Consider the following 25,590-nt stretch of genomic DNA (forward strand, 5'->3'; position numbering starts at 1 on the left):
CGAAGGGGTAGCACAGCAGTGTGGGGATTTCTGTTTCACAATTTCCACCATTGTGTCTGTTCACCGTGTCATCAAAAATAGGTAGCTTCATCACTGAAGATCAGTTTCTCACAAAATCTCTCCTTTCCATAAGCTGTTGGAACTGTGCCGAAAATTCAAAAGGGTCTGTCTTTGTCATCATTAGTCAGGCCTTGGAGCCATTGCAAATGCTAAGGCATCAGCTTCAGTTATTTCCTTAAGGTCTTCCAAACGGTCGGTTGTGGGGCATGCATCAATGCAAGATAACGTGCTACTGGGTATTGGAGATGCCAGTGAGTACAAAAATGGTTCAAATGGCTCTAAGTAGTATGGGACTTATCATTTGTGGTCATCAGTCCCCTAGACTTACGACTACTTAAACCTGACTAACCTAGGGACATCACACGCACCCATGCCCGAAGCAGGATTCGAACCTGCGACCGTAGCAGCAGCGCTGGATATGGACTGAAGCGCCTAGAACCGCTCGGTCACAATGGCCGGCCTGGTGTGTACAGTAATCTGGACCACCACCTCTGAAGGTCTCGCTGTATGCTGATTTTCATGAGCAATAAATAATGCAGAAATGATGTTTATGTTTTCTGTACAGGTTCTGGAACTCTCGGAATCGAGGCGATACAAAACTTTTTTTTATGTGTGTATTTAGGATAGCACTGGACTGCCCTGAGTCAGTTACACATTACACCTCAAGTCGGCAGTGCCAACAGTTCCATCCAGCTGCGTCAGCATTTCAGTCCCAGCAGTACAGGTTGGCAGTATCAGTAATTTCGTCCTAGTGCTCTGTGCCACCAGACCCTCCCCAGTTTGTCACGGTCTTCACCAGGCATAGAACAGCCATCACATGCCAGCAGTACTGGAGCAGTAATGTCCGAGGTTTTCATGTCGCCGCCTACCACAACTGTGGTTTGTCGTGGAGGCACATCACAGAAATTGTCACAGAAGAGAAATTACACTACTGGCCATTAAAATTGCTACACCACGAAGATGACGTGCTACAGAAGTGAAATTTAACCGACAGGAAGAAGATTCTGTGATATGCAAATGATTAACTTTTCAGAGCATTCACACAAGGCTGGCGCCGGTGGCGACACCTACAACGTGCTGACATGAGGAAAGTTTCCAACCGATTTCTCATACACAAACAGCAGTTGACCAGCGTTGCCTGGTGAAACATTGTTGTGATGCCTCGTGTAAGGAGGAGAAATGCGTACTATCACGTTTCCGACTTTTATAAAGGTCGAATTGGAGCTTATGGCGATTGCGGTTTATGGTATCGTGAATTTGCTAATCGCGTTGGTCGACATCCAATGACTGTTGGCAGAATATGGAATCGATGGGTTTAGGAGGGTAATACGGAACACCGTGCTGGCTCCCAACTGACTCGTATCACTAGCAGTTGAGATGACAGGCATCTTATCCACATGGCTGTAACGGATCGTGCAGCCACGTCTCGATCCCTGAGTCAACAGATGGGGACGTTTCCAAGACAACAACCATCTGCACGAACAGTCCAAAGACGTTTGCAGCAGCATGGACTATCAGCTCGGAGACCATGGCTGCGGTTACCCATGACGTTGCATCAAAGACAGGAGCGCCTGCGATGGTGTACTCAACGATGCACCTGGGTGAACGAATGGCAAAACGTCATTTTTTCGGATGAATCCAGGTTCTGTTTACAGCATCATGATGGTCGCATCCGTGTTTGGCGACATCGCGGTGAACGCACATTGGAAGCGTGTATTCGTCATCGCCATGCTGGCGTATCACCCGGCGTGATGGTATGGGGTGCCATTGGTTGTCTCGGTCACCTCTTGTTCGCATTGACGCCACTTTGAACAGTGGACGTTACATTTCAGATGTGTTACGACCCATGGTTTTACCCTTCATTCGATCCTTGCAAAACCCTACATTTCAGCAGGATAATGCACGACCGCATGTTGCAGCTACTGTACGGGCCTTTCTGGATACAGAAATTGTTCGACTGCTGCCCTGGCCAGCACAGTCTCCAGATCTCTCACCAATTGAAAACGTCTGGTCAATGGTGGCCGAGCAACTGGCTCGTCACAATAAACCAGTCACCACTCTTGATGAACTGTGGTATCGTGTTGAAGCTGCGTGGGCAGCTGTACCTGTACACGCCATCCACACTCTGTTTGACTCAATACCCAGGCGTATCAAGGCCGTTATTACGGTCAGAGGTGGTTGTTCTGGGTACTGATTTCTCAGGATCTATGCACCCAAATTGCGTGAAACTTCTAGTACAATAGAGGGTGATTCAAAAAGAATACCACAACTTTAGGAATTTAAAACTCTGCAACGACAAAAGGCAGAGCTAAGCACTATCTGTCGGCGAATTAAGGGAACTATAAAGTTTCATTTAGTTGTACATTTGTTCGCTTGAGGCGCTGTTGACTAGGCGTCAGCGTCAGTTGATGCTAAGATGGCGACCGCTCAACAGAAAGCTTTTTGTGTTATTGAGTACGGCAGAAGTGAATCGACGACAGTTGTTCAGCGTGCATTTCGAACGAAGTATGGTGTTAAACCTCATGGTAGGTGGTGTATTAAACGTTGGTATAAACAGTTTACAGAGAATGGGTGTTTGTGCAAAGGGAAAAGTTCTGGACGGCCGAGAACGAGTGATGAAAATGTAACACGCATCCAGCAAGCATTTGTTCGCAGCCCAGGAAAATCGACTCACAGAGCTAGCAGAGAGCTGCAAATTCCACAATCAACTGTATGGAGAGTCCTACGAAAAAGGTTAGTTATGAAACATGAACGTCAACTACCCGAGGCGATGGATCGGCCACCAGGCAGCCCGTGACAGAGCACTTCATCACTGGCCTCCAAGAAGCCCTGATCTTACCCCCTGCGATTTTTTTCTTATGGGGGTATGTTAAGGATTGGTGTTTCGGCCACCTCTCCCAGCCACCATTGATGATTTGAAACGAGAAATAACAGCAGCTATCCAAACTGTTACGCCTGATATGCTACAGAGAGTGTGGAACTAGTTGGAGTATCGGGTTGATATTGCTCGAGTGTCTGGAGGGGGCCATATTGAACATCTCTGAACTTGTTTTTGAGTGAAAAAAAAACTTTTTAAATACTCTTTGTAATGATGTATAACAGAAGGTTATATTATGTTTCTTTCATTAAATACACATTTTTAAAGTTGTGGTATTCTTTTTGAATCCCCTGTATATTTGTCCAATGAATACCCATTTATCATCTGCATTTCTTCTTGGTGTAGCAATTTTAATGGCCAGTAGCGTAGTATTTTATGAAGTGGTGTGGATATTCAACCACAGACATAATAATTGAATTTTGTTCTGTTAATATACAGTTATTCTTTCGATGTTTCTTCAGTCACTCTTCAGGAAGAGGATACTCCAAGAATACCTGTCGAAGATGTAGAAGCCGACGAGCGGGCAGTCGTGGTGGCCCTTAGGAGGGTTGAGGTGGAGGTTGGCCAGCAAGTGTGGTGGGGAGGTGACGTGCAGCAGCAGTGGGCCCAGGCTTCCCACCAGGGGGAGAGGGCGGTGGTGTGGCACGCCGGCGCGTCGCCAGTGGCCGTGTGTGCACGACAGCAGCGCCACGGCGGCCAGCACCAGAAGCAGCGTGGCGTGGAATCCCAGCAGCAGCAGCGGCGCCGCCAGCAGCACCACCAGCAGCCTCGCCAGCACCGCCGAAGGTCTCAGCGGCGACACGGGCCGCAGCACCACGTCTGCGCACACACTACTCCTCACACCATTTTCCGTGAGAGACTTGTATAATAACTAGTTGCATTCGACGGTATTTTTGTCCAACATACAGCTCTACAACGCGTTTCCAAAGAGAATGCTCTCACCATCAGGTTGTAAAACTTAGCTCACAAGTTTAAAACGCTAAAAAGTCTACCAACACAATTGTGGGAATCAAAATCATAGCCCAGATTTTTTTAAATATTATCATCAGAAGCCTGACGCTGGACTAACACCTAAACACAGTTAGTGGAGGCTGAAGTGGAATGGAGTACTGGGGCATAACGGTGTAAGTACGCTGTTTAGGTTTTTATGTTGGTAACGTCACGTAGCGCTCTGTATGAAAATCACTGGCTGTGCTGTTTGCAGTCTGCGGCTGGTTGGCATTTTTGCAATATTCGCTTTTGCAGTGTTGGGCAGTTGGATGTGAACAGTGCGTAGCGTTGCACCGTTGGAGGTGAGCCTCCAGCAGTGGTGGATGTGGGGAGAGAGATGGCAGAATTTTGAGAGCGGACGATCTGGACGTGTGCCCATCAGAAAGAGTAAATTTGTAATATTGTACAGGGTGTTACAAAAAGGTACGGCCAAACTTTCAGGAAACATTCCTCACACACAAATAAAGAGAAGATGTTATGTGGACGTGTGTCCGAAAACGCTTACTTTCCATGTTAGAGCTCATTTTATTACTTCTCTTCAAATCACATTAATCATGGAATGGAAACACACATCAACAGAACGTATCAGCGTGACTTCAAACACTTTGTTACGGGAAATTTTCAAAATGTCCTCTGTTAGCGAGGATACATGCATCCACCCTCCGTCGCATGGAATCCCTGATGCGCTGATGCAGCTCTGGAGAACGGCGTATTGTATCACAGCCGACCACAATACGAGCACGAAGAGTCTCTACATTTGATACCGGGGTTGCGTAGACAAGAGCTTTCAGATTCGCCCATAAATGAAAGTCAAGAGGGTTGAGGTCAGGAGAGCGTGGAGGCCATGGAATTGGTCCGCCTCTACCAATCCATCGGTCACCGAATCTGTTGTTGAGAAGCGTACGAGCACTTCGACTGAAATGTGCAGGAGCTCCATCGTGCATGAACCACATGTTGTGTCGTACTTGTAAAGGCACATGTTCTAGCAGCACAGGTAGAGTATCCCGTATGAAATCATGATAACGTGCTCCATTGAGCGTAGGTGGAAGAACATGGGGCCCAATCAAGTCATCACCAACAATGCCTGCCCAAACGTTCACGGAAAATCTGTGTTGATGACGTGATTGCACAACTGCGTGCGGATTCTCGTCAGACCACACACGTTGATTGTGAAAATTTACAATTTGATCACGCTGGAATGAAGCCTCATCCGTAAAGAGAACATTAGCACTGAAATGAGGATTGACACATTGTTGGATGAACCATTCGCAGAAGTGTACCCGTGGAGGCCAATCAGCTGCTGATAGTGCCTGCACACGCTGTGCATGGCACGGAAACAACTGGTTCTCCCGTAGCACTCTCCATACAGTGACGTGGTCAACGTTACCTTGTACAGCAGCAACTTCTCTGACGCTGACATTAGGGTTATCGTCAACTGCACGAAGAATTTCCTCGTCCATTGCAGGTGTCCTCGTCGTTCTAGATCTTCCCCAGTCGCGAGTCATAGACTGGAATGTTCCGTGCTCGCTAAGACGCTCAGATGGCCGATACAGTTAAGGCAGCCACTCCCGTCAAGGGGGAAATATAGGTTCGAGTCCTGGTCTGGCACAACTTTTCACCTGTTAACAGTGAAATGAATCAATATTCAGACGTGGCCAACGTCACTGAAACCTCTGAATGAAGTTAATTATTTGACTTCTGATTACAACCAAGTCCTAGGAGTGATCACGGAGGCTATGAACCATATGCAATAACTATCAAAAATTATTGCAAATTGAGCCCAAGTCGAGAGGTGGTTACAAAGCAGTGTTCATCCCACTAAAAACACAACTCATCGACAGTGCAATTGACAAGCTTATGTGGAAAATCAAGAGAGCATGTGTCAGTCTCTACTACCTGCCTTCCATTGTACCGCGAAGAACTTTCTCCGCTTATACAAGACCTAAAACCCTCAAGAACAGGGACAGGCTTCGATGGCAACGTTATCACAACCCGGCCGACCAAAGGCAGATGAAGCGACCGTCATGCGAACTCCACCACCGAGCCTTGCACCATCAATCAGGAATGTGGGAGGACAAATGGCTTCATTCTTGCTCCAGTCTCGCAATGAATAGAGCCTTGTCCGAACTCTACAGACCCCCGAGGCCTCCTAAACATACAAAACATGGCACAACCGGACCACTAAGTAAGGCCAAACTCTTTGCCTCAACCTACGAAGCACAACAAGCAGCAGGCAGCTCAGAGGGGGATGAAAAGGCCAAGGGCATTAGACGTCGATCACGGGAGATCAGCGAAGCTGCTCAACAGACTGCACCGCTTTTAATGACTCCTGCAGGAGCTCGGAAAATTATTCGCAACCTTTGCCTACACTCCTCCCCAAGACCGGAAGGTGTCGCCAATGAACACCTAAAGCATATAAGACTAACGCCCTTGGTCCTACTTACACTGATATTAAACAGCTGCAAGTCATTGAGCTATTTCCCGAGTGTTTGAAAGATCGCTCTTGTGGTACTCGTACCAAACCAGGGAATGACATGAACCAGCCAGCTTACTATTGGCCAGTTAGTCTCTTACTATAATGTCAAAGATTGTTGAACGACTTCTCCTCTACAGATTTCGACCACTTATCTTCGACCAGCACGTGATCAGGCCAGACCAATTTGGCTTCCAGCCGCGACTGTCATGGGAACTCCAGCTACTGCGAATATCGGAATATGTAGCGTATATCAATGTTTCCAACTACAACGCTGCCATATTACTGGACGTACGACCACTCCTGGTGAGAGAAGTTAATTACCAAACTTCAAGACCTTAACGTTCTCGCAGACTATTGGGCCAAGATGACACTCAGCTTTCTCCAAGACAAAGATAACATTCAAGATTGATGGCCAACGAGCAAGTCCGAAACACTTCACAGAAGGTATTCCACAATAGGCAGTCGTCCTCACGCCAGCGTTATTTACGTATATGTCAATGACCATCCTACCCCACCACAAGCTGTACTAGCTCAGATTTCCGACAATACGGCTTTTTTGACAAGTAGCAGATGTATCACCGCTGTCACAGGACCTCTCCAAAGACAGCTGATGTTAACAGGACAATGGGCAGCACAAAACTGCATTAAATTAAACTCCGAAGAAACGAAAGCTGTAATGTTCAGCCACCAGTGCCCTGATCTCTGAGAGAGATTGATTCTACTCAACCAGCCCTTAAACTGGACGGATCGTGTTAAGTACCTCGGAGTAAGACGGTAAGCCGCTCTTCAAGCCACGTGTCAGTGAGAAGCAGATGAAACTACTACAGCTCCAGCATCAACCCTATCCACGGCACGCCAGCACGCAACTACGCACCAGAACCAAGCTACAACTCGTACTCTGCAACAGTCTCACCTAAGCTACTATATGGCTGCTAAATGTGGGGCACTGTTATCTCTTCACACATGAAACATCTTCAGACTATCCAGAGCAAATGCTGTCGTATCATTCTCGATGCACCCAGGTGGGCCAGAATCCTAGACCTTCAAAGGGAATTCAACATGCCAGCCGTAAAGGAACAGATCCAAGCGTCAACCAGACTTCTCAACCAAGTTGAAGAACTTCGCCCCACATCACAGCACCTCGAATATGCTGGTTCTGTGGTACAGAACGGTGGCGCATGCTACAGTATTATGTGCTGTCGTGAACAACCCTCAAAAATGGCAATAAAATTAAGACAAAGTAATGACAATTATAGCAGGGCCCAAGGACCCCTGTGTCCAAGATGCTGCTCAAGAGTAAATAAAGATGACCTTGAACCGTTCACCTACACATCCCTGAAGTCCAGCCACACAGCTGTTAGAACTTTGGAGACACCACACCAGACCTCCAAATGGAATAAAAACTTATTAGACTATAGATGCTCGTCTTACATTAAACTCGACGACTCTTACCAGTGGCCTTCCCATCTCACACCGCACACGGCCATCAGGCCGCGTCCTGCTGATCTGGAGCCTACAAAGAATGTCAAGTTGACGATTTTGTAGAGCTCCAGGGGTTGTTCTGAACTGACACATCCGCGGTATTAATGCGTAAGCGCAGCTATTGGCTCAGTCATAGTGCAGTTTTATTGTTCGCCTGCATTTTTCTCATTTCCTATGTCTACCGTCGGCAGTTTCTAGTTATTCCGTCAAAGAGGAGATGGAAATTTAAAATTATGTGTCTGCCTTAAAATAATACTACAAAGCCGTTATGAAATCTCATTCCGTGGTCATTATCTTGTGCATTCGAAATATTGTTATGTTTCTTTTCATGAATGGTAATTTCCAATTCTTCCAGCAAGTCGAGTTCGTCCCTTTCTTTTGTGTTCGCAAGATTTCCAAGTCGTCCTCTATCCTCTTAAGTACATGGCCTGTGTTCGTGTATATGATTCGTAACAACTGACAACGGAATGAGATTTCTTAACGCCTTTGTAGAATTGTTATATTCTCCACTACATCAGTTACTTCCAAGTCAGTAGTCCGTAAAAGAACTTTTAACTTTCCAATAAAAAGTGGAGCTACAAAATGCAGAATCAAAAATACGTAATGCCATACCCTCCTAAGACATCCTAAATATGAAAATAACAAAATAAGAGGAAAGCTATTTTTTTATTTTCTGGGACAGATAAACTGCTCAAAATAATTTTTGCACCACCTAAAGGTCTTGGATCCTCCTAGGCTTGCTGTTCACAAGGTGATCGTTGCCTTGAGTGGCCTGTCCGACTCTTCGACAGCAGCCTTCCTGAGGGACATCCAGTCTGTGAAGGAGGGTTATTTATCCATTTTACTGGTTGTTGATCTCCATGACTGTGCATTATAAACTGATGGGAAAAAATCGAAACACCAGAACACAATCAATGTAGAGTAATGAAACTTCGGGATCACATTTGTCTAGCTAACATACTAGGGCGAGTCAAATGAAAACCTTAAATATTTTTTTAAATATTATTTATTGTCCAGAAGTGGTACAAAGCTGTATCACTTTTCAACATAATCTCCCCCACGCTCAATGCAAGTCCTCCAGCGCTTACAAAGTTCATAAATTCCTTTAGAAAAAAATTCTTTTGGTAGTCCGCGCAACCACTCACGCACCGCGTGGCGTACCTCTTCATCAGAAAGGAACTTCTTTCTTCCCATTGTGTCTTTGAGTGTTCCAAACATATGGAAATCACTTGGGTCAAGGTCTGGGTTGCTCGCTCTCTTCGTTTCCGGTTGGTGGAAGTGAACCTAGGTTTCGTCTCCAGCAACGATTCTTGCAAGGAAGCCATCTCCTTATCGTTCAAAGCGCCGAAGAAGTTCTTCACAAGCATCAACACGTCGTTCTCTCGTTTCAGGAGTCAGCTGCCGTGGCACCCATCTTGCAGACACTTTATGAAACTGGAGCACATCATGCATAGTGTGGTGTGCTGACCCACGACTAATCTGTAAACATGCTGCAATGTCATTCAGTGTGACTCGGCGGTTTTCCTTCACTATGGCTTCAACTGCTGCAATGTTCTCTGGAGTCATAACTCGTTGTGCCTGACCTAGACGAGGAGCATCTTCCACTGAAGTCACACCATTTGCTAACTTCCTACCCCATTGGTAGACTTGTTGCTGTGACAAACATGCATCACCGTACTGAACCTTCATTCGTCGATGAATTTCAATAGGTTTCACACCTTCACTACGCAAAAACCGAATAACAGATCGCTGTTCTTCCCTGGTGCAAGTCGCAAGTGGGGCGGCCATCTATATACTGATACTGCGACGGTATGTGTGGATCTGCACTATGCTGCCAACGCTGTTTGTAGCACGCTTACCAACTTACAGGATAACGGCGCGAAATTTCGATTTGTTATTACTAATTTAAGGTTTTCATTTGACTCACCCTCGTATTTAAGTGATTAACATGACAAGATCACAGGTTAATCTAAGCGCGATATAACCACTGCAAAAGTGAAATGTTGGTGCATTAATAACCGCCAGAATGTTGGATGAAAACATGCAAAAATGAATGCATTGTATTGTACACGTGCCAGATGTCAGTTTGTGGGATGAACTTCTATGGCTCTTGCACTTGGTCAGTAAATACAGGAACCCTAAAATGCTGGTTGTGGATGACGCTGGAGTTTTCCGATGATGTCCCATATGTGCTCAATTGGAGGCACACCTAGTGATAGAGCAGGCCAGGGCAACATGCCGACAGTCTGTAGAACATGTTGGGTTACAACAGCGGTATGTGAGCGAGCTTTATCCTCTTGGCAAACACTCCTTGGAAAACTGTTCATGGACGGCAGCAGAACAGGTAAAATCAGCAGACTAACGTACAAACTTGCAGTCAGGATGCGTGGTATAGGCGCGAGAGTACTCCCATTGTCATACGAAATCATACTCCACACTATACACCTCAGGGGTAGGAGGTGCAGTGTGTCTAGCACACAGACCCAGTGGTTGCAGGCCCTAAACTAGCCTCCTCCCAAACAACACACAGCCATCACTGGCACAGAGGCAGAACCAGCTTTCATCAGAAAAAACTACAGACCTCCACCCTGCACTCCAGTGAGCTCTCGTTTGTCACTACCAAGTCGTAAATGGCGGCAGTTTGGGCTCAGTGGGGAGCACACTACAGGGGGTATGGTTCGAAGCTGTCCTTGAAGTGACCGATTTGTTACAGTTCGTTGAGTCACCATGGTGCCAATTGATGCTCGAATTGCTGCTGCAGATACAATACGATGAGCCAGAGACATACGTCGAACTCGGTGGTCTTCCCTCTCGGTATTATCAGAGCCCAGTCTTCTTCCATTCTCGTGAGCATCTCTGGCAACAATCACACACATTGGTGACATTCCTGTCAAGTCTTTCTGCAGTATCGCAGAAGGAACTTCCAGCTCCTGCTAGCCCTATCAACGACCCCGTTCAAACTCGGTGAGGTGTTCATAATGGCGTCTTTGTTGCCTTCAAGGCATTCTTAACTGACGTCAGCTCACCCTGTCCAATCTCAAAGGTGACTAACGCTCACGACCGTACAACGCGTATTTTAAGCAAACCTGATCTGCAACTTCACTGTGGCGCTATTGGCGCGAAATATGAACAAACATCTTTCAGACGTTGAAACACGCTTACTACCTTTCGTTCATGTCGCACAACTCCTCCTTTGTGCTGAAATACTTTTCCGTCAGTGTAGTACTTCCAGAAATGCATATATATATATATATATATATATATATATATATATATATATATATATATCGGGGCGGTTAGTAGACCCGCAACCGAGCGCCTCCCCAGGTGGCGGATAGGGGAATGCCTCCTAGATATAGGTGGTACCGAGGAAATGAAATACTCGGGGCGGACCAAAACTACTAGTAGCGCCTGTTCCCACAGTGGGCGGCTACAAAAGGCGTCTGCTCCACATGTCAGTGGCGGCCTCAACCAACCTCCTGATCTGGAAAGTCAGGTTGTAGTCGGCAGCATGCCATACATCCAACTACTAAACATCATGATGGTACAACGAGAAAAATCTCATTACCCCGGGCCCCAGTCAATAGACTGGGATCGTCGTGAGCATCGGATTCCGGGGGCTCACGGACATCATGAGAAGAATCGGAGCTTCTCAAACTCCCTCAAGACCAAACGCAAACACTATATCGGCACACTCAACGTGAACACACTGATGAAGACAGGAAACATGAAACAACTGACAGACACTCTCGAAAAATTTCAAATCAAAATATGTGCACTGCAAGAAACACGATTCACAGACGAAGACCGTTTCAACACGGCGAATTTCAGAATATACAAACGAAAACCATCGAGACAACTGAAAAACCTAAGGCTTTTTGGCACAGGATTTGCAGTACAGAGGTCCATCACGGACAGCATAATCGACTTTTCGTCACCAAACGAAAGAATCAGCACCATCACAGTGAAATCAGCCAATAAATCCTACACAATAATCGACGCACATGCACCGACTAATGACTACAACAGGAAAAACCCGGACGAAATTGATGACTTCTGGACGACAATGGAAGAAACTATCAGAAAAATTCCTGCACATAGAGTCAAAATAATACTGGGAGACTTCAACGCTAAATTCGGAAAAGAAAAGATATACAGACATATCACAGGAAAACATACTCCACACAAGGACACCAACAAAAACGGAAAACATCTGATAGACTTTTGCAAAAGCCAGGACCTCGCCATTATGTCAACAAAATTCAAGAAACCAACACGAAAACTTACCACATGGAAATTCCCCAGCGGAAAGCAAGAACTACAAATCGACCACGTAATAGTCCAGAAAGACTCACAAAAAGAAATTTTGAGCATAGACACCCGTAAAGGCTACTTCGACTCAGACCACCACCTACTACAGATCAGGACTCGTCTTTTGCCCAAGAAAAAGCTCCATAAGAACAAAATTGTTAGACCAGATCCAGAATACGTTACTTTAAACCAGACACAAATATTACACAAAATAAAAATGGAGAAAACGACAGACTGGACACAACTTTCACGAAGAATCCGAGAGGCCATGAAACTAGCAGAAGCACCATGCACACGGAAACACCGTTGGTGGAACCACACATGTGACCAAGCTATTGACCAACGAATCAATGCATGGAAAATATTTAGTAGCCATAAATCCCAGGAGAATTGGATGAACTTCTTGAAAACACAGAAGCAATCAAGCAAAATCATTCGCAGTGAAAAACGACGGTATGACAAACGGCGACTGACAGAGATCGAATCGGACTTCATGAAGAACAATACAAGAAACTTCTACAGAACGTTCAGAGAAAATATGACTGGATATCAACCACCCAACTTGTGCTTCAGAAGACCGGATGGAACCCTAGAAACCAATACCAAAAACAATTGTGACATTCTGGCAAAGTACTTTGAAAAACTGCTCAACACGGACCCCCCTATGGAAGAAATGATGACAGAAACGAGCACATACAATCCAGATAGTGAACCTCCAACTCTAGAAGAAGTTAAAGAAATAATCAAGTCACTCAAGAATCGTAGAGCACCAGGAGAAGATGGCATCATCGCGGAAATCTGGAAGTTACAAGACCCAGAACTCACCAAAGACATCCACAGGATCTTGGAAGACATCTGGAAGACGATGAAAATTCCTGACGACTGGAAAACTGCCCTGATACACTCACTACACAAAAAAGGTGACAAGACTGACCCGAACAACTACAGCGGAATATCCCTACTACCGGTCACATACAAGATCCTCTCTAAAGCTTTACTGAACAGACTAGAATGCTAGACCGACCACTTGATTGGGGAATACCAAGCAGGCTTCCATAAAGGGCGGTCTTGTGCGGAACAAATTTGGAGCCTGAAAATGATTTTACCACACAAACAGAACCTGATCATTACCTTTGTTGACTTCAAATAGGCGTACGACTCTATCGACCGGAAAACTCTCTTCAAAATTCTAGCAGAATACAAAGTAGACAACAGAACACGGGCTATCATAGAGCAAACTTTAACCAACACGACCTCCAAAGTAAAATTCTGTGGGGAACTATCAGAGCCCTTTGAAATTCGCACAGGTGTCCGACAAGGCGATGGCCTATCACCTCTCCTTTTCAATCTGGTGTTAGATAAGGTCATAAAAGAATGGGAAACATCACAACAGGGGATAACCTTAGGAAACCTACAGATTAAATGCCTGGCTTTTGCAGACGATTTGGCGATTGTCACGAAAGGTATAAAGGAAACAAAAGACGCTATTGAAAAACTGCACGAAATCGCTTCCAAATCTGGACTACAAATCTCTTACGAAAAGACACAGTTTATGAGCACAAAGAAACTCTCATCTCTGAACACAAAGTATGGCACGATTTACAAAACGGCAAACTTCAAATACCTCGGTGAAACACTACAAATGAGTGGACATAACAGAGACTCAAACGAAGAAAGAAAGACTAAACTGGACAAGGCATACAAAGTAGTGTGGAATCATTACAACAAGAAGTCTATCTCACAAAAAGCCAAATTACGCCATTACGACACGGTGGTGCTCCCCGAGGCACTATATGCAGCAGAGACCACACTAATCTGAGGGCATACACGTATCAGACAATTAGAAAAAGGAGAACGGAAAATACTTAGGAAAATATTTGGCGCAACTAACAACAATGGAATATGGATCAAGAAACCTACAGAGGAACTGTACAAACATACGGAGACAATCACAGAAAAGATTAGAAAACGCAGACTACAATTCTATGGACACCTATACACAATGCCATCACACAGGCTGACCAAACAGATCTTTGACTGGGTAACCACTAGAAACAACAAATGGGTGGCAGAGGTAGAAAACAACCTGAACCAACTCAACATAACAGCAGACACAATAAACGACAGAATAAAATTCAGAAACATCATTAAGAAAAGTAAACTACATGAGATACAATGTGACAAACGAACAGGCATAAAATGGACCGAAGAACGCAAGCAAGATCACAGCCAGAAGATGAAAGAAATATGGGCAACCAAAAAGGCAATCAAGATGAAGCCGAAGACACAAAGCCGACAAAAAGCATGGACAGAGGACCGGAAACAGAAACACAGCGAGCGAATGAGGGAAGTTTGGGCAGCAAGGAAGGCAGCAAAAGGAACTGGCCATGTAGTTTAGTCCAAATGCGCTCTTTAAGGGCAAAACACCAATAATATATATATATATATATATATATATATATATATATATACTACTGGCCATTAGAATTGCTACACCACGGAGATGACGTGCTACAGACGCGAAATTTAACCGATACGAAGGAGATGCTGTGATATGCAAATGATCAGCTTTTCAGAGCATTCACACAAGGTTGGCGCTGGTGGTGACACCTACATCGTGCTGACCCGAGGAAAGTTTCCAACCGATTTCTCATACACAAACAGCAGTTGACCGGCGTTGCCTGGTCAATCGTTGTTGTGATGCCTCGTGTAAGGAGGAGAAATGCGTACCATCACGTTTCCGACTTTGATAAAGGTCGGATTGTGGCCTAGCGCGATTGCGGTTTATCGTATAGCGACATTGCTGCTCGCTTTGGTCGAGATCCAATGACTGTTAGCAGAATATGGAGTCAGTGGGTTCAGGAGGGTAATACTCAACGCCGTGCTGGATCCCAACGGCCTCGTATCGCTAGCCTCGTGTCACTAGCAGGCATCTTATCCGCATGGCTGTAACGGATCGTTCAGCCACGTCTCGATCCCTGAGTCAACAGGTGGAGACGTTTGCAAGACAACAACCATCTGCGCGAACAGTTCAACGACGTTTGCAGCAGCATGGACTATCAGCTCGGAGATCATGGCTGCGGTTACCCTTGACGCTGCATCACAGACAGGAGCACCTGCGATGGTGTACTCAACGACGAACCTGGGTGCACGAATGCAAAACATCATTTTTTCGGATGAATCCAGGTTCTGTTTACAGCATCATGATGGTTGCATCCGTGTTTGGCGACATCGCGGTGTACGCACATTGGAAGCGTGTATTCGTCATTGCCATACTGGCGTATCACCCAGCGTGATGGTATGGGGTGCCATTGGTTACACGTCTCTGTCACCTCTTGTTCGTATTGACGGCACTTTGAACAGTGGATGTTATATTTCAGATGTGTTACGACCCGTGGCTCTACCCTTCATTCGATCCCTGCGAAACCCTACATATCAGCAGAATATTGCACGATCTCATGTTGCAGGTCCTGTACGGCCCTTTCTGGACACAGAAAATGTTCGACTGCTGCCCTGGCCAGCACATTCTCCAGATCTCTCACCAATTGAAAACGTCTGGTCAATGGTGGCCCAGCAACTGGCTCGTCACAATACGCCAGTCAGTACTCTTGATGAACTGTGGTATCGTGTTGAAGCTGCATGGGCAGCTGTAACTGTGCACGCCATCCAAGCTCTGTTTGACTCAATGCCCAGGCGTATCAAGCCCGTTATTATGGCCAGAGATGGTTGTTCTGGGTACTGATTTCTCAGGGTATATGCACCATAACTGCGTGAAAATGTCAGTTCTGGTATAATATATTTGTCCAATGAATACCCGTTTATCATCTGCATTTCTTCTTGGTGCAGCAATTTTAATGGCCAGTAGTGTATATTCGTTTATACCAATATGCGTTTCAGGCGTTAATCCATCTTCAGTTGGCGTAATACATTATTGCAAAATGAAAAAGGAACATCTACGCGGAAGTGAGTAAGGCATGCCATACTTGCACGGGACACTACGAGAGAGCAGTTAATACGATTATCAGTGCTGCAGAAAAACCAGGACCGCGATACGAGCCGTGAAGTGTTGCAAGCTTCGTAGTAGTTGTTCACCTACAGAGCCAGTCGCAGCCAGTTTGCCGTGTCTACAACATTGTTACCGTGCCGCGACAACGTGGACATGAACGATCTGTGCAACTGACTTTGTGCGAGGGCGTATAGTGGGTCTGCGAAAGGCTGGGTGATCATACTGCAGAAATGTGCTACACATGGGGGCGAAAGGTTTGCTTACGAGTGTTCAGGGGAAGATGCATCCGCCCGTCTGCCTGAGTCTGGACAGGACGACACACATGTGGATGCAAGGACCGTCGCATCTTTTGAAGTGCAGTGTCGGACCGCACAGCAACTTCACAACAAATTAGGGACACTGCTGCTCCGAGGGTATCAGCGAGGACCATTCTCAGCCGCCTCCCTCGAGCAGGGCCACGATCCAGCGTGCCGTTTAGAGCGCCTTGTGCTCATGACTCAATACCGTGCGGCTCGCCTCCAGTGGTGCCGCGATATGCACTCTGTAATATTTCTGGCTTATTCAGCCATCATATTAGGCTCCAGGAAGCTATTCCCAGGGCAGTGGAGATGCAAGAAGCATAGCGATGACGCAGTGTGGGATGAGGTACCGGTGACAGATGTTAGATTCGGTACCATTCCCGTGAGAAAGACTGCCTACATGATGCTGCTGCTCTGTGATTGGCTGCTGTGTTCGGCGGTAGGGCGCCAGAACGCTAAACTTTAGTTGCTATTGTTAATTAAACCTGTCATCCAAATTACTTCATTTTTTAAAATAAACATCTCTCAACAGCCAGCTACCAATCAGTCATTTTAAAATTATTAAAATCGAAGTATTACTAAAACAAAAGACTGGCGATATTACTGCCGATGCACTTCGGTGGCGTTCGGGTCACGCCTTGCTGCCTTGGCGCGCAGAGTGTCTCGGGCAGTCCGGCTCTCCAGTTCTGACCGTTCCAGTAGACAGACATGTTGTCTGTTATAGCAGTATTTGTTTCATGCAATTTTATTTACTACAGTTCCGACCGTCGCTAGGTACAGACATGTTGTCTGTTGTTGTTGTTGTGGTCTTCAGTCCTGAGACTGGTTTGATGAAGCTCTCCATGCTACTCTATCCTGTGCAAGCTTCATCATCTCCCAGTACCTACTGCAACCTACATCCTTCTGAATCTGCCTGGTGTATTCATCTCTTGGTCTCCCTCTACGATTTTTACCCTCCACGCTGCCCTCCAATACTAAATTGGTGATCCCTTGATGCCTCAGAATATGCCCTACCAACCGATCCCTTCTTCTAGTCAAGTTGTGCCACAAACTTCTCCCCAATCCTATTCAATACCTCCTCATTAGTTATGTGATCTACCCATCTAATTTTCAGCATTCTTCTGTAGCACCACATTTCGAAAGCTTCTATTCTATTCTTGTATAAACTATTTATCGTCCATGTTTCACTTCCATACATGGCTACACTCCATTCAAATACTTTCAGAAACGACCTCCTGACACTTAAATCTATACTCGATGTTAACAAATTTCTCTTTTTCAGAAACGCTTTCCTTCCCATTGCCAGTCTACATTTTACATCCTCTCTACTTCGACCATCATCAGTTATTTTGCTCCCCAAATAGCAACATTCCATTATCCTCGTTTTGCTTTTGTTGATGTTCATCTTATATCCTCCTTTCAAGACACTATCCGTTCCATTCAACTGCTCTTCCAAGTCCTTTGCTGTCTCTGACAGAATTACAATGTCATCGGCGAACCTCAAAGTTTTTATTTCTTCTCCATGGATTTTAATACCTACTCCGAATTTTTCTTTTGTTTCCTTCACTGCTTGCTCAATATACAGATTGAATAACATCGGGGAGAGACTACAACCCTGTCTCACTCCCTTCCCAACCACTGCTTCCCTTTCGTGCCCCTCAACTCATAACTGCCATTTGGTTTCTATACAAATTATAAATAGCCTTTCGCTCCCTATATGTTACCCCTGCCACCTTCAGAATTTGAAAGAGAGTATTCCAGTCAACGTTGTCAAAAGCTTTTTCTAAGTCTACAAATGTTAGAAACCTAGGTTTGCCTTTTCTTAATCTAGCTTCTAAGATAAGTTGTAAAGTCAGTATTGCCTCACGTGTTCCAATATATCTACGGAATCCAAACTGATCTTCCCCTAGGTCGGCTTCTACTAGTTTTTCCATTCGTCTGTAAAGAATTCGCGTTAGTATTTTGCAGCTGTCACTTATTAAACTGATAGTTCGGTAATTTTCACATCTGTCAACACCTGCTTTCTTTGGGATTGGAATTATTATATTCTTCTTGAAGTCTGAGGGTATTTCGCTTGTCTCATACATCTTGCTCACCAGATGGTAGAGTTTTGTCAGGACTCGCGCTCCCAAGGCCGTCAGTAGTTCTAATGGAATGTTGTCTACTCCCAGGGCCTTGTTTCGACTCAGGTCTTCCAGTTCTCTGTCAAACTCTTCACTCAGTATCATATCTCCCATTTCATCTTCATCTACATCCTCTTCCATTTCCATAATATTGTCCTCAAGTACATCGCCCTTGTATAGACCCTCTATATACTTCCTCCACCTTTCTAGTTTCCCTTCTTTGCTTAGAACTGGGTTTCCATCTGAGCTCTTGATATTCATACAAGTGGTTCTCTTTTCTCCAAAGGTCTCTTTAATTTTCCTGTAGGCAGTATCTATCTTAGGCCTAGTGAGATAAGCCTCTACATCCTTACATTTATCCTCTAGCCATCCCTGCTTAGCCATTTTGCACTTCCCGTCGATCTCATTTTTGAGACGTTTGTATTCCTTTTTGCCTGCTTCATTTACTGCATTTTTATATTTTCTCCTTTCATCAATTAAATTCAATATTTCTTCTGTTACCCAAGGATTTCTACTAGCCCTCGTCTTTTTACCTACTTGATCCTCTGCTGCCTTCATTACTTCATGCCTCAAAGCTACCCATTCTTCTTCTTGTCTGTAATAGTAGTATTTAATTCATGTAATTTTATTCTTCAGTTCTGACGGTTCCAGTAGACAGACATGTTGTCTGTGGCAGGATGTATTTCATGTTATTTTAAACAGATATAATGACTGTGGAAAGATATGTTCAATGCGTTGTGATCAAGAACAGTTTCTCGTGTCTATATCAATAAAAACGCGAGTGGCATCCCAAATGAGCTATAGTTTATTCGTAGCAGCAGTTCCTTGCGAAGTTAATTTCAGCCTCAAGAAAAAGAATCCACGACCTGCGTGCTGTTTTCTGCGTTAGGGACACCATCATCATCATCATCATCATCATCATCATCATGAAGATAGCAGGTTAGTGAAGTGTACAAGAACTTATGTATTCCACACAGGGCAGTGGAAACAACTAGGCACCTCACGTGTTCTGCATGCACAGTACAAATGTTGTCAGTGACACGTCATCTGCAGTAATGCAGAGGAGGTAAAGAAGGATGAAAGTATTAACACTATCTCACTTCTATTCCTTTTTTTTTTCTTGCCGTAACTCATGGAAGGACGAATGAAGACTTCACGTCTTCAGCGACGAGAGTCGCTTCTGACTGTGCCAATAATGTTACTGTGGGGTGTGGCACAGTGCAGGTGAGCGGCAACGTCTGGAGTGCATACAAAGAGGCATACAGTGCCAACATTCTGCATCATGGTGTGGAGAGCGATACCTTGCAATGGCCGTTCTCCTCTGGTGTTGGTAGAGGGAACATTGAACAGTGCCTGGTACACCCAAAAATCTTTCAGTCCATCGTGCTACCGTTCCTGCACCAACAACGCGACGTGCTTTTCCAACAGGACAGTGCACATTCACACATATCCTGTGCCACCCAACTTTCTCTCCAAGGTGCACGTCACCGACTCTGGCCAGCACGATCCCCAGATCTGTCGTGCACTGAGCGTATTTGGGACTGAATGAAACATCTTGAGCAGTCTGTAAGACCGACAAGAGATTTGACCCAATTCAAGCATCAGGTAGTAATTGCATAGTACGCCATTCCGCAAGAATAAGTTCGTCATCTCTACGATCGTCTCCTTGGGAAAAAGGAAGGAATATAGGGTACTAGCGGTGACATTTAGCACGGCCTGTCGACTGTGCTCAGTCACGTGTGGCTCAGTCGGCGTGATCGTTTGTTGTATACATTCTCTGGAGATCTCAGTGAAATTTATCTTTTCTGGATCGATGAATTCTTGGCGTTCTGTTTTCATTTTCCAGTACTGTACATATTAAAATCTTCAGTTAGCACATACCGAGCAAGGTGGCGCAGTGGTTAGCACACTTGACTCGCATTCGGGAGGACGATGGTTCAATCCCGTGTCCGGCCATCTTGATTTACGTTTTCCGTGACTTTCCTAATAATCTCTTCAGGCAAATGCATGGATAGTTCCTTTGAAAAGGGCACGGTCGACTTCCTTCCCCGCCGGCCGGTGTGGTCGAGAGGTTCTAGGCGCTTCAGTCTGGAACCGCGCGTCCGCTACGGTCACAGGTTCGAATCCTGCCTCGGGCATGGATGTGTGTGATGTCCTTAGGTTAGTTAGGTTTAAGTAGTTCTAAGTTCTAGGGGACTGATGACCTCAGATGTTAAGTCCCATAGTGCTCAGAGCCATTTGAACCATTTTTGACTTCCTTCCCCATCCTTCTCTAATCCGAGGAGACCGACGACCTCATTGTTTGGTCTCCTCCCCCAAAACAACCCAATCCAACTCGGTTAGCGCATAGTTAAAAACACCGACTGGTGTTTGGATGCTGCGGCTGCCATGTACAAAATAACAATTTCATTTAACTACTACTCTTCACGAGTTTTATGTTTACAATATGTTGATGGCTAGATGCTCTTACTTTCTATCTGTTTGTTGTTGCTCCAATTTTAACATTTATAAATATGGTACAAACACTGTGTTTGTATGTTGCACAAAAACAGTGCTGTTTTTTACGCCGTCTGGAGATGGCCGAAAGCTCGAAACGTGTATTGGTAGAAGTAAATATACATAAAAAATAGCTTGTTGTTGTAGTTCTAAAAGTAATGTGAGTTGGGCGCCTGCGTTGTCACGCTGCAAGTTTCAGCTGGTTCCAAGGTGCTGAGTCGGATTCATGTCAGCAGATACCACAAGCCATTCTATTCAGCTGACTTCTGTTTTCTAGTGGAAGGGCACCACGAGAGGGGCGTTGTGCTCTATTTCATTTTCGTCCTGAAAGAGAAACTCGTCGACTAAATATTGAGTGTGGGGCTGGGCAATAGATTGGCGGGTCTTGTCCCGATGCTATACAGCTCTGATATTTCCCTCGATAGCTGTGAGAGACGTCCTAAGTCCGTACACTGTATAGGCCCAAAATGTTACTGACTCAGCTGAGTGTTCAACACGTGGGTTCACATGTCAGACTAGCGTAGATACCTGGATATCCCCATCCTCTTCTGGGATGATCATAAGGCGTTGAGAAAATCCCACAATCGTCGATGAAGAATACCCCAAGTCGGTGAACCAAATTTAGTTCCAGATGGTCCCTTGACCACTTACTTTGCACATCACGAGTGGACGTAGGAAGTTTATATCGTTAGTAGCTAAGTACGTGGAATGCCCAGGTATGTATCTATTCCAGTGTTCGATTAGACCATCTCCTCTCTCTGTCAATATCTTCCTCCACACTCTCTATCCATCTGCTCCTCTCTTTTTCCATCTACTCCTCCCCTCTTTCTGTCCATCTCCTCTTCTCCCCTCTCTCTGTCCGTCTCCTCCTATTTCCTTTCTCTGTCCATCTGCTCCGCTTCCCTTTCTCTGTGCATTTATTCCTCCTACCCATTCTGCCGATCTCCTCCTCCCCTCTCTCTCACTGCCGTATTTTCATGCACCCTCTCCCTGTTCATCTCCTTCTCCTTCCTCTCTATGTCTATCATCTCTTCTCCCCTTTCTCTTTTCCCCCTCGCTCTCTCTTTGTCCATCTTCTCCCTCCTCACTGTCCATCTCCTCCTACCCCCTTCTCTCTTCACGTTGTGACACCTATCCCAATAGGACTTTGCTGGTTCTAATATTTCTTTACAGATAGTAGGTAGTATGTGTACCAAATCTGGTTTAAATCGACCCAGGATGAACTTTTTACCCGTGGCTTTGCCAGCGTTCGAACACGTCAACATATACTTAGCATTTTCACACTTATTTGCACGCATAATTCATCTAAAAATGGTTCAAATGGCTCTGAGCACTATGGGACTTAACATCTGAGGTCATCAGTCCCATAGAACTTAGAGCTACTTAAACCTAACTAACCTAAGGACATCACACACATCCATGCCCGAGGCAGGATTCGAACCTGCGACCGTAGCGGTCGCTCGGTTCCAGACTGAAGCGCCTAGAACCGCTCGGCCATAATTCATCTGTATCTCGACTGAATTTCGCCCTGCAATATTTTCGCACCTCGATGTTTGTGACATCATATCTCGTGAACTATGTGTCGTACAATGACATAATTTTGCAGGTACAGTATATTCAGTGGTATACTGTATGTGAATGCTGTAAGCAAAATGTGTCACGAATATAGCTAGTAGTAAACAAGAAATAAATTAAAACATCATGCCTGATGCGAAAATGAGCAGCGAAAATGTAGAAAGCCATAAACTTTATTTCTTTCATCATTTTGTGGAGGTTGTCAGCGAAAAAAGTTTCTTAACTGTTTGAAATTGTATGTAAAGTTTGTTGCAAGTCACTAGGTGCTGTCATTCTTAAATACAGGATGAATAAAGTCAGGGTATTCATGCGCCGTGAGGAACGCTCCATTTTCATCCCCATTACCACCCATTTGATAGTTTGGTAGGTGTTGTCGAGTGGTTCATACATATATACATACATATGTACATCCATTTTCATAATATGCATGGATCCGTATTGGACTCGTTATGAATACTGTCTGGGTCGACAAAGCTCTGCAGATTGCTGTGCGCATGAAGTTATTGTGGTAACACACTCATGAAGAGGCTTTCTGTTAAAGAAAACCCATCCAAGCTAAGAAGAGGTGCGAAACATTTTTTGTGCAGTTTAGTCGAAAGATATATACATCTTTTAAAGAAGAACAACGAGAGTACGTTATCCACGTACAGCCAGAACATGAAGATGGAAGAGAAGACATATTTTACCACTGCCATAGATCGGGTCGTAGATTTACAAGTGAAGAGCTGTGGTAAACATTAGTATTGGTAGCACCTTGAAATTGGCTCACCTCTTGATGAGCTGCCCACAGCTGCGGACTCGCTTGACTGCTGCCCCATGGTCGTGCAGTGAGCGCTCTGGAGGCCTGCGAACGACGTGCTGCGGCCCCGACGCTGCTGGGTGTGACGCCGATGTGCGTAGCCGTGCGTCTCCAGCAAAGGCACGCACCCTGACGACACAGTTAACTTACTAGCACTGCTGTTCTTGCTTTGTGTTAATGATCTACCATTTTATTTCAGCCGGGAGGGAAAATTAACTCTGTCTGCACGTGTACAAGCATTGCCGTGGAGATGAGTGAAGAACCATCAACAGAGAAAATACACTACTGGCCATTAAAATTGCTACACCAAGAAGAAATGCAGATGATACACGGGTATTCATTGGACAAATACATTATACTAGAACTGACATGTGGTTACATTTTCACGCAATTTCGGTGCATAGATCCTGAGAAATCAGTACCCAGAACCCGTAATAACGGCCTTGATACGCCCAGGCGCAGAGCTCTGGCCGTAATAACGGCCTTGATACACCTGGGCATTGAGTCAAACAGAGCTTGGATGGCGTGTACAGGTACAGCTGCCCATGCAACTTCAACACAATACCACAGTTCATCAAGAGTAGGGACCGGAGTATTGTGACGAGCCAGTTGCTCGGCCACCATTGACCAGACGTTTTCAATTGGTGAGAGATCTGGAGAATGTGCTCGCCAGGGCAGCAGTCGAACATTTTCTGTATCCAGAAAGGCCCATACAGGACCCGCAAACGGGTCGTAACACATCTGAAATGTAACGTCCACTGTTCAAAGTGCCGTCAATGCGAACAAGAGGTGACTGAGACGTGTAACCAATGGCACCCCATACCATCACGCCGGGTGATACGCCAGTATGGTGATGACGAAAACACGCTTCCAATGTACGTTCACCGCGATGTCGCCAAACACGGATGCTACCATCATGATGCTGTAAACAGAACCTGGGTTCATCCGTGCACCCAGGTTCGTCGTTGAGTACACTATCGCAGGCGCTCCTGTCAGTGATGCAGCGTCAAGGGTAACCGCAGCCATGGTCTCCGAGCTGATAGTCCATGCTGCTGGAAACGTCGTCGAACTGTTCGTGCAGATGGTTGTTGTCTTGCAAAGGTCCCCATCTGTTGACTCAGGGATCGAGACGTGTCTGCACGATCCATTACAGCCATGCGGATAAGATGCCTGTCATCTCGACTGCTAGTGATACAAGGCCGTTGGGATCCAGCACGGCGTTCCGTATGACCCTCCTGAATCACCGATTCCATATTCTGCTAACAGTCATTGGATCTCGACCAACGCGAGCAGCAATGTCGCGATACGATAAATGGCAATCGCGATAGGCTACAATCCGACCTTTATCAAAGACACGAAACGTGATGGTACGCATATCTCCACCTTACACGAGGCATCACAACAATGTTTCACCAGGCAACGCCGGCAACTGCTGTTTGTGTATGTGAAATCGGTTGGAAACTTTCCTCACGTCAGCACGTTGTAGGTGTCGCCACCGGCGCCAGCCTTGTGCGAATGCTCTGAAAAGTTAATCTCATTTGCACAATACAGCCGGCCGGCGTGACCGAGCGGTTCTAGGCGCTTCAGTCTGGAACCGTGCGACCGCTACGGTCGCAGGTTTGAATCCTGCCTTGGGCATGGATGTGTGTGATGTCCTTAGGTTAGTTGGGTTTAAGCAGTTCTAAGTTCTAGGGAACTGATGACCTCAGACGTTAAGTCCCATAGTGCTCAGAGCCATTTGAACAATTTTTTTTTTTTTTTTTTTTTGCACAATACAGCATCTTTTTCCTGTCGGTTAAATTTCGCGTCTGTAGCACGTCATCTTCGTGGTTTAGCTATTGTAATGGCCAGTAGTGTATAGTCAGCCTGTAGATCTGCATGGCTAATCCGCAAGCCCCCGTACAATGCTTGGCGGCTGGTACCCTGTACCACTACTAGTTATTTCCTTTCACGTTTCACTCGTAAACAGAGCGAGGGAGAAACGATTATCTACATGCCTCCGTATGAGCCCTAATTTCTCGTATCTTGTCTTCAAGGTCCTTACGCACAATGTAGAATCGTGTGACAGTCACCTTCAAGTACCGGTTTCCTTAGT

The 25,590-nt window shown here is 45.5% G+C and overlaps 1 protein-coding gene across 1 annotated transcript in view; it reads right to left on the minus strand.

Moving 5' to 3' along the window:
• The window catches only part of LOC124805166 (cytochrome P450 6l1-like), a 169,149-nt gene that overhangs the window by 99,021 nt on the left and 44,538 nt on the right, over window positions 1-25,590 (minus strand). Inside the window, exons 2-3 of the mRNA XM_047265648.1 lie at window positions 23,466-23,624; window positions 3,433-3,757 (exon numbers count right to left, since the gene is read on the minus strand). Of these exons, the coding sequence (XP_047121604.1) occupies window positions 3,433-3,757; window positions 23,466-23,514 (374 nt within the window). The 5' untranslated portion in view covers window positions 23,515-23,624. The remainder of the gene's footprint in view (window positions 1-3,432; window positions 3,758-23,465; window positions 23,625-25,590) is intronic.

This window comes from Schistocerca piceifrons, chromosome 7, assembly GCF_021461385.2.
Source record: "Schistocerca piceifrons isolate TAMUIC-IGC-003096 chromosome 7, iqSchPice1.1, whole genome shotgun sequence".
Lineage (NCBI taxonomy): Eukaryota > Metazoa > Arthropoda > Insecta > Orthoptera > Acrididae > Schistocerca > Schistocerca piceifrons.